Source organism: Sylvia atricapilla, chromosome 30, assembly GCF_009819655.1.
Source record: "Sylvia atricapilla isolate bSylAtr1 chromosome 30, bSylAtr1.pri, whole genome shotgun sequence".
NCBI classification, from domain to species: Eukaryota; Metazoa; Chordata; class Aves; order Passeriformes; family Sylviidae; genus Sylvia; species Sylvia atricapilla.
Genome location: NC_089169.1, coordinates 853866 through 872287, shown reverse-complemented (window position 1 = coordinate 872287; position 18422 = coordinate 853866). Strand labels below are relative to the sequence as shown.

General features: G+C 65.3%; 2 protein-coding genes across 4 annotated transcripts in view; one reads left to right on the top strand and one right to left on the bottom strand.

Moving 5' to 3' along the window:
• The first annotated feature begins 1157 nt into the window (after positions 1-1157).
• On the top strand, positions 1158-5546 carry CRABP2 (cellular retinoic acid binding protein 2). The gene is made up of 4 exons (XM_066337974.1): positions 1158-1628; positions 3542-3720; positions 4492-4608; positions 4733-5546. Exons 1-4 carry the CDS (start codon positions 1559-1561, stop codon positions 4781-4783), a joined length of 417 nt encoding a protein of 138 aa, XP_066194071.1. The 5' UTR covers positions 1158-1558; the 3' UTR covers positions 4784-5546.
• Positions 5547-8984: 3438 nt separating this feature from the next.
• The window catches only part of LOC136373022 (dnaJ homolog subfamily A member 1-like), a 64017-nt gene continuing 54579 nt past the window's right edge, over positions 8985-18422 (bottom strand). Inside the window, exons 1-8 of one of the 3 annotated variants that reach the window (XM_066337951.1) lie at positions 12600-13006; positions 12072-12211; positions 11805-12003; positions 10692-10796; positions 10382-10609; positions 10073-10303; positions 9889-9989; positions 8985-9798 (exon numbers count right to left, since the gene is read on the bottom strand). In XM_066337951.1, coding sequence (XP_066194048.1) covers positions 9571-9798; positions 9889-9989; positions 10073-10303; positions 10382-10609; positions 10692-10796; positions 11805-12003; positions 12072-12211; positions 12600-12930 — 1563 coding nt within the window. In that variant the 5' untranslated portion in view covers positions 12931-13006 and the 3' untranslated portion in view covers positions 8985-9570. Of the gene's footprint in view, positions 9799-9888; positions 9990-10072; positions 10304-10381; positions 10610-10691; positions 10797-11804; positions 12004-12071; positions 12212-12599; positions 13007-13400; positions 13423-18422 lie in introns of those variants that run through there. The other 2 variants (XM_066337952.1, XM_066337953.1) reach the window with 2 other exon arrangements.

Here is an 18422-nt window from a genome sequence, read left to right as displayed (position 1 = left end):
GGATGGGAGGGAGAGGAGGGTGGAGTGTGAAGGCTTTATCCGCCCTTCCCGGCAGAATGCTTTCCAGATGTGGGGCTGCCGGTGCTGGCATTCATTACCCCACTGGGTCATGGTACCCAGCACGGGATGAGGGGGATGGGGGTTCCCCGAGGGCTTTGCAGGCAGATCCCACTCCAGACCCCTCCACCCACTTACCCTGGAATGGAGATGGGGTTTTATCCCCCCCCATTTCCCCCAGATTTGGAGCAAACCCACAGCACCGCCCCTCCTGTGACTCTGGGATGGGGGGAACGCAGTTCCTGCATCCCTGGGGTGAAGGGTTTGGGGTGACCCTTCACCAGCACCCCCTTCCCGAGAACCTGCAGCTCTGCCTGTCCCTGTCCCCTCTGGCACGGTCTGGCGCTGCTGTAGGTGAGGTTATGTCAGTGCTTGGTGAGAAATCCTGTTCTTCGGGGGATTAGGGATGCGGCAAGCCAGGACTTGGCTCGCCGGCCTGAGCCGGAGGTTCTGGGGGCACAGGGGGGATGTGGCCACGAGGAGGGGGGTGGCGGGGGCTCTGTGGGGCCTTTCCACCCCAAAGGAGAAGAAATCTCTCTCCTTCCATTCCAGAGCTCCTGCTGAACCAGAAACGCCATTTCTTGCTTTTCTTGCCCAGAACTGGCCCCGTGGCGCAACCTGCCCTTCCCACGGCGTTTCCCAGGGCTCAGAAACCTCGGGAAATCCCTCGGTGCTTGTTACCTGGCTGGGACCAGGGTTTCACCTGCTCCTGGCAGCTCACCCCGAGCTTGGCCGCAGCCCCCGTGCCCTGCACACACACACACACGGGTGTGCACAGACAGGCGTGTGAGTTTGTGTGTGAGTTTCCGTGCGATCGGGTGCCTGGGAAAGCTGCCGGCGTGCTCACGTACTCATGCCCACACGTGTGTACGAGTGAGCACGAGCACCTGCACACGCCTGTGCCAACATCACACCTGTGCAAACACGCGTGTCCTGTGCACACGCACCGCTCGGGGGCTGCGGGGAGATGTGCGTGCACTTGTGGGGGGACACACGGAGATCAGGGGGTGCAGGCGGCTTGGAGGGGTACAGACACATTTGGGGGGCGCAGCAGCTCCTAGGGGTGCAGCTCATGTGGAGTACAGGCAGTTTCGGGGGGGGATGCTGGAGATTAGGGGGATACAGACAGCTCAGGGAGATGCAGGCAGCCCGGAGGGTGCAGGGAAATGAGGAGGGTACAGATCTTGGGGGGAATGGGAGGAGTTGGGGGGGGGGACAGGCAGACCAGGTGGTGCCTCCAGCCTGCACCCCCACGGCAAATCGGGGCGGGGGGGCTCCCTCCGGGCTCGCACTCCGCAGGTGAGCGCCGAGCCTCCGTGCCGGGGCCAGGGCCGGGGGGTGGGACCAGCCCGGCGATAAAACGGCGGCGCGGGCGGGACGGGACGGACGGCCGGAGGGAGCCAGCGGCGGGCTTGGTGCCGGTGCGGAGGGTGCAGCGGATCCCTCGAACCGCTTATTCCCCCCTCGTCCCCTCCCTGCGTCCCCCACGCCGGCAGCCGCGATGCCGAACTTCTCCGGGAACTGGAAGATGAAGAGCTCGGAAAACTTCGAGGAGCTACTGAAGGCGCTGGGTGAGTGGAGCCCCACTGTCCCTCCGCGTCCTTTTGGGACTCCCTCGGGCTGGGGGCGGCGCAGGGGAGACGGGGGCGGGGGAGCTTCCCCCCATCTCCTCTGCAAATTCTCTTGCAGTCCGGGAGTCACGGTGCCCGGAGCCGCCGTGTGCCGGGGGATCCCTCTGCTCCCCCTTTTAACAAAGCTCTCGTCATTCGTGCCCCACTGAGGAATCAGGGGCCCGAGGGGGCCGGGCACTGTGTTCGCTCCCGAGGGATCCCACACGGCCCCTGAGGGTCCCCTTCTTCCGTGCCTCAGTTTCCCTACTCTGGTGGTCCCCCAAGCAGCCCCAAGCATGAACTCTGCCACCGCCTCGGTCCCCTTCATTCCCTCCAGCCCACATCCCAAAAGCATCCGCAGGCTCACCTGCCCCAGGGACCGCGGGTACAGCCGGTGTCCCCAAAACCAGCCCGGACCAGGCAGGACCTGCTGTGTTGGGATCCCATCCTCACGGGCCTCATCTCGGGCCCCTTTGCCCCCCACCGCGGAGCTGTGTCCCCGGCCAGCGGAGGTGGGAGGGCCGGGACTCACTGCAGGGGCTGGAACTTGGGGGGCCACAGGCCGGGGGATCCCCGGGGTTTTGGGCAGGACCAAACTCAGCTTCCCCACTGCTCCCCTCCGCCTGAGCCGCTCCTCGCCAGCCGGGGAGCTGCCGGAGCGGAATATTTTCCAGGTTAGGGGATACGTAACGAATATTTCAGGATAATTATCACTTTCTTGGGTTTCACTCCCGATCCCCCGTCGCCCCTTCTCCCCGCCCTGGCCCCGCTGCTGGAACCGGCTCGGGGAAACCTCAGCAGGAAAATAAATCTGCAGGGCCCCCCCGGCGCCCTCTCTGTTTCCCATGGCGCAAGTGGGGGCTCCTGCCGGCTGCTGCCCCCGGCCCTCCCGGCTGGAGGGGCTGGGGGCTTTACCAGCTTCAGCCCGCCAGGCTGACTGCACCATGCCGCTCTAGCCTTGTTTCTGCTCCCTTTGGGGGCTCTTTCTTCTCCCCCACCCTTGTTAGCATCATTCGGGGGGCGTGGGGGGCTGTGTTTGCTTGTGCGAGGTTTTGGGCCATCTCCGCGGTGTGAATCAGGAGGAGAAGGGACCCGGGGGTGTTCGTGGGGACTTGGCACGGCTATTGAGGGGACGTGTCCCTTCCCGCTGTGCGGGATTTTGGCTCCTGGAGCTCCCCCGAGCATTCGCGGCCCCTCCGTGTCTCCCCCGACCCTGTGCCGGGGGGACCTTCTTTGTGCGGGGACCCTCTCGGGGGGTGGCCAGTCCACACCCGGAGGGTGACACGGGAACAATGTCTCCAAAGAGCAGCTCCCCCTGTGACAGCCGGGGGCTCCAGGACATGATGGATGAGCCGCCTCTGGAGCGGGGACAAAGCCCCAGCTGCCCCGCGGTTGGCGAGGGGGCTGCGGGGGAGACGTGGGACCCCTCGGGGGGGGTCATGCAGGTCATCAAACACGGAGCTTGGACTGGGGCCCTTGTCCCCGCTGTCACCCCGCTCTGAGTGAGCCCTTGCCCCCGTCACCCCCGTCCCTTCCCCCGGGCGCATCCGGCGCCAGCCCCGGCACCCCCCCCCCCCCCCTCCCGCCCCCTCCACCAGGTAACGAGAGCCAGATGTGGCCCAGATGTGGTCGGAGGGGCTCGTCCGTCCTCCCATGGGTTGCCTTGAGCCACCTGCAGCCCTCGGTGTACCCTGGGACGTGTCACTGCCAAGTGTGGGGGCTACGGCCGCGGCCCCCCCGTGCTCCCCCCGGCTCGCGGGGAGGGGCAGCAGGCTCCACATAACCCCGAGGGTACGGAACTAGCCCGGTTCACCGGGAGAACGCTGCGGGTGGGGTGCGGAGGGGGAGCTCGGTGCCACCGTCCCCTTCTGCAGGCGTGAACATGATGCTGCGGAAGATCGCGGTGGCGGCGGCAGCGAAGCCGGCGGTGGAGATCCGGCAGGACGGGGAGAGTTTCTACATCCGCACCTCGACCCCCGTGCGCACCACCGAGATCCGCTTCAGGGTGGGCGAGGAGTTCGAGGAGCAGACGGTGGATGGGCGACCCTGCAAGGTGTGCACAAGGGCAGACACGGGCACCTGCACACGTGTGTGTGTGTGAGTGTGTGTGCGTGTGAGGGAGTGTGTGTGACTCTGTGTGTGTGTGTTTGTGTGTGTGCACTTTGCGCCAGGGCAGGAGCTCTCCCTCACCTGTGCACACTCACCTGTGCACACTCACGCCTGCACACGTATTACACGGGGGCATCAGCACTCTCATGCACACAAAGATGTGTGTGTGTGCATGTACACGTCTGTGCACACACGTGAGTTTGCATGAACGTTTGGCATGAGGGCAGGAGCTCTCACTTGTGTGTGTGTGTGTGTCTGCCACGTTCTCCCTGCAGAGTATAGGCTGCTTCCCCTCTTCCTGCACCCCAACCTCTCCTTGTGCCCCCCAAGTCTTTCCTGAGCTCCCCATCCCCTCTCTGCATCCCCCATCCTTGCCCCGCTACCCCAGTCCCTTCCCACGCCCCCAACCCTTCCCGGTGCTCTTAATCCTTCCCTCGCACCCCCCATACCTTGCCTGTGCACCACAAAACCTCAACTCCTTGGACAACTTAACCTTTTCCTGTGCCCCCTTCCCCTCTCTGTGCCCCCAACCCCTTTCTGTGCCCCTCATCCTCTCCCTGCCCCCAGGTGACAGATGAGCCCGGACACCCGTCTGGCGCAGGGACAAACGGCCCCGTTCCGCTCCCAGGGGTGGTGACAGATGCTCTGGTGTGGGCGGGAGGTGTCCCGGGAGTTCCCACAGCCCCAGCCAGCGCTGCCCTGTCTCCCCCTGCAGAGCCTGGCCAGGTGGGAGAGCGAGAACAAGATGGTGTGTGAGCAGCGGCTGCTCAAGGGGGACGGGCCCAAGACGGGATGGTCCCGGGAGATGACCAACGACGGGGAGCTCATCCTGGTGAGGGGGACTCGGGGGACCTGGGGGCAGCGCTGCCCGCAGTGCGCGCTGGAAAACTCCCGTGGGGTGGGGTGGGATGGGGAGGGGACCACGGCCGTGCCTGTGACCCTGCCTCTCCTTGCAGACCATGACGGCCGACGACGTTGTCTGTACCAGGGTCTACATTCGGGAGTGATCCCCCCGCTCAGTTGACAACGCCCCCCCGCTCTCGCGGCCCCACATTTCCCCCTCTCCCCCACCCCGTGTCCCCTCAGCCCCCTGCACTCATCCCCCGGTCACGGGGAGGGTGTTGCATCTCCCCACGGGGGTACATCAGCGAACCTCCGGTTTTTTTTTCGGGGGACACACACACGCGGCTTTCCCTCCCTCTGCAGGGCGGGGTCTCTCCAGGGGCAGCAGAATCTCCTCTTCTGGCCCCGCTCTGCTGCGGACGAAGCGCTCGGGACCTGGCGAGGCGCCGGGGTGCGGCGGGGGGTAACGCGGCCCCGCCCGGCCCTTTGGGCTGGTTTGAGCTGGATTAGGTTCGGGCTGCTGTTGGTTCCCGCAGCCCCTCAGCCTTGCCCGGCGACCCCTCCCCAGTATTTATTTGTGAATATTGTACCAGACGGTAACACCAACCCCCCCACCCCCAGCCTGGGGCAGTGCCAGGTCTCAGCCCCTCCAGGGTCCAGCTTCCCTCTGTCACCTCCTTCCTTTTTCAATAAATGTCTTATGAGCCCCCGGTGGTATCCCTGTCTCTCCTCCTGCCCCCCGGCACACAGATCCCACACCTTGGGTCTCATAGTCTGGATCCCACATCCCAGATTCTACACTCTCCATCATGTACCCCGGATCCCACACCATGCCTCCTGCACCCCAAATCCTACAGTCTGAATCCCACCCCCCGGATTCTGCACCCCAGATCCCACACCCCGGATCCCACACCCCAGATCCCACACTCCAGACTCCACACCCCGGATCCTTCAGCCTGGATCCCGCACCCCACATCCGCTCCCCGGCCGTTGCGCAAGGGGCCGGGGGCGAAGGCGGCAGCTGGGTTGGCACATCCCTGCGTGGGAAGCGGGTGGTGGCTCTGAGGTGACCGTGGGGTGACTGTGGGGCAGGGAGGGCGGCGTGTGGCTGCGGCTTTGGGCTCTGCCTCAGCTCCAGCGCGGGGTACGTGAGACCCCATCCCAGCTGGGGCGGGGGGAGCCGGGGGCACCTTTGGGTGTTGCCGCCTGGGACCCGCCTTCGGGAGTTTCCCAGAGACGCTCTTTGGGGGGTGGCCGATAATTGCCCTGCATGGGATGGCATTAATTATCTCGAGATAGGGGGCTCAGCCCGTGTCCCTACCGGGGCTGAGCTGGGGAGGTGCAGGAAGGGTCGGAGTGCAGGGGTGCAAAACTGCCCTGCCTCGAGGTTTGGGGTGCTGCTGCCCCCCGTACCCTGCCTAGCTCGGCTCTCCCGGGCCGGGACCCCTCGGCCAGGGCAGTCTCCGAGCCGCAGTGGTGCAGGTGGGGGGCACTGCCCCCCCGAGTTGAGCCGTGCCGTGAAGGGGAGCGGGGGGATTGGAGAAGGGAGACAGGGCTCAGGGTTGGTTTCACCCCCACGCCTGGGGTGTGATCCTGCACCCCGGGAGCGCGTCCAGAAGCAGGAAGGGTGGAATTACACCTTCCCTGGGGAGGAGGAGGAGGAGGAGAAGAAGGGAGAGGAAGGCTCCGGTATCTCCAGGTGGACACTTGGCAGGCACCCATCACCCCTGTCGTCATTCCCAAAGCTCTGCCAGGGCCGTGTCCTGGCGCTCCCGACGTCCCCGAGGGTGGGCACAGGACCCTGTCCCCTCCCCACTTCATCCAACCGGCCGCTGCAGCCCCCGGAGACCCCGGGAAAGCCACGGCCGGGTGGGAGCAGGCGGTAATGGGTAATGGAATCCAGCCGTCCCCCCCGGCTCCGACAGCTTCCCCTCCTCGGAGGAATATCCGCTTTCCCCCCGCAAGCCCTGGGGACGGCTCCGGTTTGCCTCCGGTTGGGGGGATCATTGGGGGGGCTCTGAGACCCCGAGATCTGGGGGGGCACATCTGGATGAGGAGCGGTCTGTGGCTGCCTGCGCTCCCCCCCAGCGGCCCGGGGGTCTCATTCTGCTGCTCTGGGGGGCTCCAGGAGGGGAGCGGGGCGAGGTGTCCCCTCCCCGGAGCACGGCTCGGGCCCTTGGACGGCGGCTGCTCTGGAAACAAAAGCAAATTCCTCTGTGCGGAGCTGGGTAAGGGGGCTGGGGTGGAGGGGCCCCGAGTAACCCCAAAACTGCTTCTGCAGGCTGTGCCCCCTCCCGTGGCTCCGCGTGGGTGGTGTCGAGGCTCCTGGCGCCTCTAACCCAGCACTAATCCTCCCCGGTGACCCCGGTGGCCCCGGTGGCCTCGCTGCCCCCCCGGGCTGAGGAGGGAGCCGGGCTGGCCCCTCGCCTTTCATCTCCGGAGACAAAGCGGGACCCGGCCCCTTCCCCGTTCTGTGCGCGGCGAATGAATGCCCGACCCTGGGGGGCCCTGGCCCCTCACCCCGGAATTTTTCCGTGCATTTTCTGGAAGCAGAGACCGAGCTGCGTGTGGGGGAGCTGTGGGGGGATGTGGCTGCATCTCATCCCCCCCCAACCCCGTGCCGGAGCCATCAGGAGGGAGCGGGGCGCTTCGATCCGCCTGAAGCTGGGGTTGCGCTGGCTCCTGCCCTGCTGGCGGTGTCCCTGTGCGGGCAGGGGACAGGACTCCTCGGACAGCCCTGGAGGGGCCATCCCCCGCGGGGAGCAGTGACGCCGGGGATGGGGAAAGAGGAAGGAGGCTGAGCTGGAGGAACAACACCCTCCCACACACATCCCCAGCGCCACGGCACCGAGAGGGGACCCAGCCAAACTGTGTCCCCCAAAGGGTGGTGGCACCCCTCAGTCACCCACACAGCCTCCGGGCTGGCCGCTGCCCAGGTCGGAGCTCACCCTGGATGGTCCGGAAGGTCCAGGCTGGCTGCTGAACATCTTCGCCCCCTCCAGACAAAGGGACTTGTCTGAGGAGCTGGGGACAGGGAGGTGCCAGCCTCAGGAGGCGTCTCGGCCCCTCGGCTGCTCTGCTCCCCAGAGAAGGGTCCTGGATGTGTGACAAGCTTGGTGGCCACGAGGCCTTGGGAGTTTGGGTGGCAGGCAGTGCCTGCAGGCACCGAGCCACGCGTCCAGGTGGGCACATGGCACAGGGGGCTCTGCCTCTGAGGGGGAACAGCACCCAGCACCATGTGGCAGGAGGGGACCCTGGCCTCGGGGGTACCCCCATCTAACCGGGATGACACGCTTGTTCCCAGGGGTGTCCCCACGGCTCAGGGCAGCCAGCGACGCTGACGCCTGGGTGGCTCAGCAGGGCGTTGTCAGCCCCGGGGGAAGGTGACTGTCACCTCCAGCGCAGGCTCACCGCCTCCCTGTGCCCGGGGGGCTGGGGGCTGTGCAGGAGTCCCCTCCTTCCCCCCCACTCCCCTCGGCTGGCGGCCGGCCAGCATTGTTCTCCCCGCCGCCGCCTCCTCCTCCTCCTCCTCTCCCCCTCCAGCTGCATCTGGTGCCGGAGCTTTGCCGGCCTCCAAAGGAGGGGGAGCCTCTAGCCCCAGCCTCACAGAGCCCCCTGCCCTGGGCTCCCCTGGGCAAGGGGCTGGCGGGCTTCACCCCCACTCCATTGTGGAGGGGAGTCTTGTCCAGCAGCTGCATGTGCAGGGAGCACGGGGAGGGGTTATGGGAGGCAGCTTGGGCCCCGGTGGGGTATTTTTTGGAGGGGTCCCCCTTAACTGCTCAGTAGTCCAGCTCTGCCCCATGGCTGGAACCTCCCATGGGGTGAGTGCAGGGCTGAAAAAAGGGGCTGAAGCTATCTGGCAGGAGTCTGCCTCCATTGTGGGGTCTCCAGGGATGCCGAGATGATGCAGAGGTTCCAGGAGGTAACCAGGGGTGGATTCTGGAAGTGGGAGAGGGAGCTCTAGGGGTGACGAGGGCAGGGAGAGGGACTGAAGGTATGCACACGGTCAAGACTGTTCCAATTCAGGGGAGAAGGGCAGAGGGACAAGGGGGGGCATTGCAGGGCTGGCAGAGTGGGGAAAAGAAGTGCGACAGACCCCTACTTAGGCTTGAGGTCTGCGTCCTCCCCTGCAGGAGCAGCTGGGAGCAGCCACAGGCAGGGGAAGGCAGGATCTGGCACCTCCTGGTTGTGTAAGGATGGGGAAACTGAGGCACACCCGAGATCAAAGTGGGGCAGAGTCACTGCCCCCGGGCTCCTGCTGCCCCACACTCAACCCCACACACCGAGTTGGGATTCGCGTTTAATGCCAAGTACGAAGTCACCACCCCCCCACCCCCGCCCCCCAAAAAAGAAAAACCTCTAAAATTCTTCCAAAAATAAATTAAAGGGAAGGGACGGGTCCCCCCCAACCCCTCCTGTCCTGTGCAAAGAGAAAAGAGCCACCCCCTCTGCATCCCAGGCCTGAGCAAGGCTCCAGTAAGGAAAGAAACGGGCAAAGCAAGGGGCTGGGGGCCCAGGCAGCAGCCCCCCGCAGTGTGGGGCCGGGAGAGGGTTATCCCCAAAGGGGGTGGGCAGTTCCCCTCCTCCCCACACTGGCTCCAGCACGAGCTTAGCCCCACCACAGCAGATGGGGAAACTGAGGCAGCAGCACCGGGTCCCCGCTCCTCCTCTGGCCAGGGCTGAGCCTTCCCCGTGCGGGATGTGCCCGGCAGCAGCTAGACCCGGACCTACACCCCCTCAAGCACCCCGCCCACGGCAGTGCTGGCTCCACAGCTCCGGGGCTGGAGGCAGGGCAGGCCAGGGCGGCTCTGCCGGCGCCCAGTGCGGCCAGGGAGGTGAAGTGCTGTCGGAAAGGCGACCTATGTACATCCCTGAACGTGGCGGCTGTGCCAGCCCCCTCCCCGCGGCCCTGGCCCTGCCCCGCGTGCGCCCAGGGGGCTCCAGCCCCCCGCTATGAGGTCTGGCACTGGACGTGCTGGCGCATCCCGTCCTCGAAGTCGTCCTCGTGATAAGCCTCTCCGGTGTAGGGCCGCCGGCCGGGCCCGCCGTGCGCCGTGTAATCACTGAGCTCCACCTCCTCCGTGTCCTCCGTGGCCATCACCTCCTCCTGCGGCGGGAAGAAGGCCTGGAGCTGGCGCAGGCGGTCGGTGGGGAGCCAGCCTGGCTCGGGGAACTTTACCTGTGACCAGAGAGCAGATGTGATGTGCGCGGTGGCAACTCAGGAAGCCCAGAGGTGGGAGATGTCAATTCCCGCCCTGCTCTAGCTCACCTCGAACTGCAGGATGAGTTTTCCTTTCTGAAAGGGACTCCTGTAGACAGGCATGCCCTCGTTGGGGATACACTTCAGGTCCCCAGGCCGGATCACGTCACCTGACAGAGAGAGGCCACGGTCAGCCTGCTGTGCTGGCAGCTCCTGGCTCTCTCACAGGTGCGTCCCCAAGTGTCCCCCTCACCTGGCGGGGAGGACACGAGCAGGGTGCGGTTGTCCAGAGTGTGGATCACCTGCCGGCACCCGCACAGGGCGTCTGCCAGGCTGATCTCCCTCCTGACTATGAGGTCGTCGCCGCTGCGCCGGAACACAGGATGTTCCTTCTGATCCAGGACAATGATGATGTCACCAGGCTCCAGACCAGGCACCTGGTCCCCCTCCTCGTGGAAGGTGATTTTCTGCCCATCCTTCATGCCTGCAAGGAGCGTGGGCAGAGCTCAGGGTGCGTGCGCCACTTTGGGGTGACCCCGCTCCGCCTTCAGCCCCGTCTCACCTTTGTCCAGGTGGACGCTGAGGATCTTCTTCTCCCGCACAACCTTGCGACCGTTGCAGGTGAGGCAGCAGTCCCGGGGCCGGATCCACTCGCCCTGGCCCTGGCACTGGGAACACACCGTCTGGATCTGCTGGATCATGCTGGGCCCCAGCTGGTGGATGCGAACCTCCATGCCCGAGCCGTGGCACTTGGGGCACCTTCTCTGGGCACCCTCCCGCACCCCGCAGCCTGTGCCGAGGGGGGCAGGGGGTCAGACAGCGGGGTGGGGGGTGCTGGGGTGGCCCCCTGGCCCCCGCAGCCCCTCGCTCACCTCCACACTTGCGGCAGATGATGTTCTTCTGCAGGGACAGCTTCCGCGTGGAGCCATTGTACAGGTCCTCCAGTGACACCGAGAGCTGGTGCACCACTGTCTTCCCTGGGCACAGGGGAGAGCTCGGCTCAGCGCCTGGCTCAGCACGAGCCTCGTGCCAGCCCCCACGCCACAGCTGGACAGCCACCAGACACCACTCAGGGCTACCATGTCCCCCCAGAGCCAGGTCTGCTCCTTTCTCAAGGACAGAGGTGGGGACACGGACAGGGACAGTTTCACTCCAGGGCTGGGCATCTCCAAGCCTGGATCCTGCTGGCTGCCCTGGGGCAGTGCTGGGTCCCCAGCATGGGCAGGGCACGGCTCCCACCCCAGGGCTCTCAGCCACCCTTCAGCTGCTCCAGCTGGAGTCACTGGGACGATTCCCTTAGCCTCCTAATTGCCCTGCTATTAACTCCTGCCATCTCAGCAAGAAGCACAGTGGCGAGTCACCCGTCCCGAGTCACCCTGTCCCTGTGACCCAGGCTGAAGGCATCGGAACAGTCACTGGGCCGGCCCCGCACACCCCGCGTCCTGCTGCCACCCCCGGGGCCGCACCGGTGACTCAGCTCTAGCCCCGGGGACGGGGACGGCGGGGGAAAGCCGGGACAGGGACAGGGAAGGGCCCTTTGAAGAGCGGCAGGCGGAGAAAGTAATGAGGGTGGTGAGGAGCTGCACCAGGCTGTGCCGCGGGGGCAGAGACAGCCTGAGGAACCCAGCCGAGGATCCCAGTGTCCCCAGAGCCAGTGCTGGGCACCTGCCTCCTCTCACCCCGATGTCCCAGCAAGTCTGTCACCCCCTGAGACAGCGCTGTGCTGGGTACCAGTCCCCTGACACACCAGGATCCCAGCGAGCCTGTGACACCCCCAGCCAATGTCACACTGCATTTGGGCACCAGCCCTCTCCCATGACGTGCACGGTTCTCAGCAGTCCCTTGTTCCCAAGCCAGTGCTGTGCTGGGCACCAGTCCCCTCCCACCAAGAGATCCCAGCACGTTTGTCACCTCCCGAGTGAGCACCGTATTGGGCATCAGCCCTCTCCCACCCCGGGGTCCTGGTGAGTCCTTTATTCCCCTACCTCTCCTGTCTGCCCGGCCACGCATCCGCACTCCCCCTCCAAAGAAGAGGTCGAAGATGTCCATGGGGGAGCCAAAGCCGCTGCCTCCCCCGCGGCCACCCAGGCCACCTTCCTTCATGGCCCGCTCGCCACCACGGTCGTACAGCGCCCGTTTGTGGGCATCCGACAGCACCTCGTAGGCCTGCGAGATCTGCTTGAACTGGGGAGGGGGAGAGGCGGGTGAGGTGGGAGAGGGCCAGCCGGGGGGGGCTGGGGGGCTGCACGTACCCGCTCGCCCTCACTGGGGTTCTTGTCGGGGTGGTAGCGCAGCGCCAAGCGCCGGTACGCCCGCTTGATCTCATCCAGGCTGGCGCCCGGCCGCACACCCAGCAGGTCGTAGTAGCCCGTCTCCTTCACCATCTTCCTTGCTGTGATGTGTTGGGACAGGACAGAGCCGTGAGTCTGGGACTGCGACCCAGCCTGGGACCCCTGTGTGGCCCGTGAGCCCCTGACCTGCCCCAGGACAGCCCCCCCAAATCCCCACTGATCCCTGTTCTGCGCTGCACAACGCTACCTCAGTTCCTCCTCAGCAGCATCTCAGTGGGACAGGGGGTGGTGGCCAGGGGGTGTCATCACTGTGACAGCCAAGCCCCACACAGGGGTCCTGCAGGTGCGTGCATGGATGGGGCTGGACCCCAACAGCGGTGCCCAGGGCAGAGGGGGAAACATCCCGAAGTCCCGTCCCACCGCGGAATCCCCCAAAAGGCTTTGATCCTTGCTCTCCTTCCTGCACAGCCCTGCCTCAAGTGTCCCCACCCCCAGCAGCATCCCGCAGATCGCGGGGTGACAGAGAATGTCTGAACCGGGTGACATCCTGCTCCGCAGGTGCGGGGACAGCCGGGCACCGCATGGGGCTCCGGGAAGAAGGGGCGGTATCGGGGGGGTCTCCTGTCCCCGCCGGGACCATGTGCCGCAGCCGATAAGCCCCGCGTGGGGTGGGGACATGTTTATCTTGCGACACGGCGGGACGCGGGGAAGTGCGGCGATCCACGCACGAGCAAATAACCGGTTCCGACACCGGTTCCGGACCAGCTTCCCCGGGACTGGAGCTGCATCCGTCCCCCGAGGACCCCCGGGGCGGGTCCATCTGGTCGGTCTGTCCCCCAGGACCCTCCGGGCCGAGTCTGGGGCCGGGACCCTCGGGGCTGACCTCCTACACCGGGGCTAGGTCCGTCCCGCCCGGTCCAACCCAGGACCCCCGGGAGGGGATCGCAGGACGGGGGTGTCGGGGGGTACCGGGGGGCGACGGAGGGTACCGGAGCGGAGATGACACGGTGACATCCCGTTTACAGCCGCCGAGGCACCCAGAGCCCACACCGGCTGTGGAGGAGCGGACCCCGAGCCCGGTGCTCACAGAAAAGGGGTCGCCCCAGGGCGCCCCGGAGCCCTCCAGGCCCGCAGGTCATCCTGCCGAGCCACCTCAGGGCTGCCCGGGCCGGGACCGCCGCTGACACCGGCGGGCCGGCTCCTGCCGGGGGGTTCCGGGGGGGGTTTGGGAGGTGCCGAGGGGGTCCGGGATTCGCGGCGGGGTCCCAGGGGCTGTCCCCCCCCACTCACCACCGCCGCAGCTCCGCCGCCGTCTCCGAACTCTCTGGAAGCCGCGGGCACGCCCCCACGCTGTTCCCGCCCCCTTTGCGCCGCACGCCGCCCCCATTGGTGGAAACGCCCTCCTCCGCCCGCCCATCACCCCACCGTCTCTGCGCTGATTGGTTGTAGGCGTGGCCCTTGCCGGCTCGGGAGGTGGGGCCCCGACTCGTATTGCGATTGGCTGAGACAGCTGCTGGGCCCGCCCCCTGGGTGGACTCCTTGTCGCTCATTGGCTGGGAGCGCGGCCAATCAGAGGGAAGAGTGGGGAATGCAGCTGCGGCGGGAGTCCGGCAGGGGGCGCGCAGGAAGCGCGGGGCGGGGCACGCTGGGCGGGGCAGTGGGCGGGGCAGTGGGCGGGGCCAGGGTATTCGAGGCGGGGCTTGTGCGGAAGTGGGCGGGGCGGGGATGGGGCGTGGCAGTGGGCGGGGCCGGAGTGGCCGATGGGGGCGATCACCGGGGTTAGGAGGGGGTCGGGGCTGGGGTTGGGGGGGACATGGCCCGGAGTGTCACTGGGAGACTCCGGGGGTGCTGGGGGAGGGGCACAGGGGGTTTTCAGGGAGCCCTGCGGGAGTCACAGGGGATGTTTCCGGGGGTCCGGGATGGTCACACGGGTGTCCTGGGTGGGCTTAGGAGGAGGTGGATACCCAGGGGGGCACAGGGGGTACTCGTGGCGGTCACGGAGGGGTCCTGAGGAGGATTTTGGGGGTCTCAGTGAGGGGATGGGTAGTCAGGGGAATCAAGGTTACTCCTTGAGGGGCACAGAGAGTTCCCCTGGGAGTCACAGGTTCCTGCTGCGGGAGCCCGTGGAGTGGGTGGGGAGCCGGGAGGGTCACAGGATGTTCTCCACAGGTCTGGGGGATTCTGGGAAGGGTGATGGGAAGCCTGGGGAGCTCACAGCGTGGGCAAGGGATCCTGGAGGGTCTCTGCTCTCCCCTCCCCGGTGCACTGGGGTGCCCACAGAGATCCCGGCAGAGCCTTTCTGGGTCTTCCTGGTTGCGTTTCCCCTCCCCAAATTGGCTTTTTTCTTTTTTTGCAGTAGGGATGCCAAGAGCAGGGAGAGGGTCTGGGGACTGAACTGGGAGGTCTGAACTTGGGAACCAGTGTCTGTTGAGACTGAACTAGGGGTCTGATCCTGGGGTCTGGGGTCTCTCCAGGGGTCAGAACTGGGAGTCTGGGACCCTCCAGTTCCCTTTGTCCCCTCTCACGGCCAGAGGGGGTCAGGACCTCTCCTCCCAGGCCCCATCCAGGGCTGCTCAGGCATTCTGTGGCCCCTCCAGATTCTGGTGTCCCCTATGATGAGCTCCGGTCAGGAGGAGGAGGAGTGGGAGGAGAAAAGGGAAGGGGAGGAGGATGCCAGAGGTTGTGATGGGGTTTGGGGGCTGCTGGGACCCCCTGTCATGACCTCCCCTCCCTGTGCTCTGCCCCAGCCCTGCTGTTCCCCCTGGCCATGTTTGGCCAGGCTGGGCCCCTCTGCAGCGCCCAGGGGGCTGCAGGGCAGGGTCGAGGGGTCCTGTGGGCCTGGGGGTGATAAATCCCCCCCCTGAAACCCAATCCCGGCTGGCAGCTGCTGCCCCACCAGGGCCAGAGACCCCCGGCACACCTGCCCTGGGAATCTGGTCAGAATTCTGGCGAGAAGCTGCTGCTGTTGGGTGACTGCTGGCAACAGGCAGGGAGCAGGGTCTGACTGAAGGCCCCCAAACTGAGAATGGGGTCTCTAAACTGGGAATGGGGTTTCTAAACTGGGCACGTGGTTCCCAAACTGGGCGCGGGATCTCTAAACTGGGAATGGGGATTCTAAACTGGGCACGTGGTTCCCAAACTGGGAGTGGGGTTCCTAAGCTGGGAAGGGGTTTCTAAATTGGGCACATAGTTCTCAACTGGGAACAGGGTCCCCAAACTGGGCACAGGGTTCACAAACTGGGAGCAGAGTCTTCAGATGTTAAAAGGAGTCCCATGTGGTTCCCAGACTTCGAATGGAGTCCCAAATTAGACACACAGGCCCCAAACTGAAACTAGGAAAAGTGGAAATGGGATCTCCGAACTGGGAAAGAAGTCCTCAGACTGGGAAAATGGTATTGAAACTGGGAATGGAGTCTGCAGACTGGCCACATGGTTCCCAGACTGGCAATGAGGTGCTTAAACTGGAAATGAAGTTCCCAAAGTGGGCACACAGTCCCGAAGGCTCAGAATGCTGTCTGCAGCCACACTGTGGAAGTTGTTTGGGACAAGGAGTGCTGGAGCCAAGGGCCCTTCCTGTCCCTTCCCAGGCTGGATCCGGTGACTGGCGGTGACTCAGGACTGGCTGCAGTCACTACCTGTCCCCACCACGTGCCCCTGGCCTGGCACTGCCCCCCAAACCTCCCGTGGGCACTGGGACTGGATCCTGGGGGCTCAGCCACAGAGGTTGGGTCTGGCCTCCCTCGGGGCAGGGAACACAGCCCCATTGTCCCAGTGCCACCTGCACTGGTGTCCAGTTGTGCTGAAGCCATTTCCATGGCTGAGTCACCTCCAGCACCGGCTGTGCCCATTCCTGATGTCCCACAGTGCAGGGGGTCGCACATAGGTGTCCCCAGAGTGCTCTGAGGGGGCTTTTCCTCTCCCCATCACTGCCTCATGCCCTGCCTGCCTGTGGCTCCATGAGAAGGGAAACTGAGGCACGATGCTGGCATGTGTGTGTGTGAACCAGCCAGGGCTTTTCCCAGCCCTTTCCCATCTGCTCCTGTCCATGTGCCACATCCCAGGTGGGGATTGCCGGGGCCAGGGAAGGGCTGGGGCTCTCGGGGTGCCGGGTGTCTGCGGGGAACAGCGTTCCCTGTCACCCCCAGCTATTTGGGGGAGATAATGGTGCAGGCATGAGGGTCAGGGGATGGGCTGGGACACCGGGACCAGCAGGACATCGCTCAAGGGATGAGGGGCGATCAGCCCAGGAACGGGGAAGCATCTCCCCAGGAATCAAGGAGCATTGTTCCTGGGAGAATCATCAGTCCGGGAACGGGGGAACATTGCCCCGGGGGAAATTTATGCCCCCAGGAATAAGAAAGCACTGCCCCGGGGGGATCAATCACCCTAGGAATGGATCAATCGCTCCAGGAATTGGGGGGCTGCATCACCGCAGGGATGGGGGGGAGCATTGTCCCAGAGGGATCCATCAGCGCCGGGACGCCACCATCCTCGCAGCCACTGACGGACGGCCCCAGGCGCACATTCTCGGCGGGGTTGCCCCCGGGCTCGGCCTCAGGCATCCGCTCCGCCCCGGGATGCCAGCAGCTGTCGCCGAGCTGGGCCACGGCCGCTCCTGCGGGGTCACGACCCAGCAGCTGGGCGAGCCCCCCAAGCCGGGCCAGAGCTGATTTTAGCCGGCAGGAGTTATTCCCGGGGTCTGACCCGGGTGAAGGGCGGGCGAGAGGGTGACCGAGCCACCTTCTCCCTCCCGACATGTCCCTGGAGGTGGCACGGGAAGGGACGGTGCTGGCAGGGGCTGGTGATGCCTCCCGGGGGGACACCCATATCCCTGCTCTGCTCTCCCGTGGGAGACTAGCCCGCCTCTCCCCAAACCCGTGGGGATTTTGGGGTCCCTATCGATTGTCCCCGAGGTGCATGCCCCTTGGGAACAGCCCCGGCGCTCTGGTGGCCCCAGGGCGGCTCCTGCTCGCCTGCACATAGCATCCCCAAGGGCTCATTTTGGGGAGGGGGAGCGGGGCAGCCCGCGCCCCTCATGCTGTATTTTTAGTCCTTTCCTTATAAGGTTCCCATGAATTTTGGGAGCTGAGAGCAGAATGAAGTCATCGCTGAGGTCATCCTGCCTCATCCCCCCTCCCTGTCCCGGCGCGGGCTCACCCCACAGGGAGTTTTTGTGTGGGCTCCATTGAAACTCCCCTCGGCCAGCCTGGAAGGAAACAAAACCCTGCCCTGGCTGGCGGGGGGCCAGGCTGCGGGAGGCTGCCAGGGACTCCAGGGGCTCTAAAACTCCAGCCCAGGCAATAATTGGCAGCTCTCCCAGAGCTGCAGCCTCCAGGACCCCCTGCCCCCCTTGCACACTCCTGTGCCCCCCTGGTGCTCCCAGGGTGTGAGCAGGGTTTGGGTGTAGGGCACCTCCATCACTCCTCTCAGCTCCCCAAAGCAGCACGGTCCCCAAAATCATTCCGTGCTCTCAGCTGGAGGTGGAACAGCGGGTGCTGCCTGTGGGGCCTGGAACACTCTGGTAGGGTCTGATGGAATTTGGGGTCAGGGGAGATGTGCCCGGTGCGTGTCCAAAGCTGCAGCCCCAGCCAGGGTGGTCATGGGGTAACCCAAGCACCCTTGTGCCTCCCAGGGTCACGTTCGGTCCCCTCAGGGTCACGTTCGGTCCCCTCAGGGTCATGTTGTAGTCACACAGTGCCGAGGGACAGTCCAGGTCCCACTGGAAACACTCTTGATCCCGCTGAGGACACGCTTTGTCCCACGAGGGGCATCCTTCATCTCACTGGGAACATGATTGGTCCCATCAGGGACACATTCAGATCTGCTGGGGACACACTCAGCCCCACTGGGGACACACTTGATCCTGTCGGGGACACGCTGTATTCCATCAACGACACGTTTGATCTTGTTGGGACACACTCAGTCCCTTTGGGGACACACTCTGTCGTGTTGGGGACACATTTGGTCCCCTCAGTGACACCCTTGCTCCTGTTGGGACACACTCAATCCTGTCAGGGACGTTCTTGGTCCTGTTGAGGACACACTTGGTGCTGGTGGGACGCTTGTCCTGTTGCTGCTGAGTCCTTCAGGCACTCACTGGACCCACAGGAGCATCACCTGGGCTTACTCTCCTGGCTGCAGCCAGTGTGGACTCCAAAGGCCCCAGCAATCCCCCATCCCCCTGGCTGACTCCCAGATTTTGGCACTTCATCCCATCCTCCTCCTCCGTCTCCTCCTCCTCGCGGGGAGGAAGGGGCTCCCCCTCCCCCTGCCATCTGTCCCCCCTCATCACTCTGTCAGCACTGGCTGGAA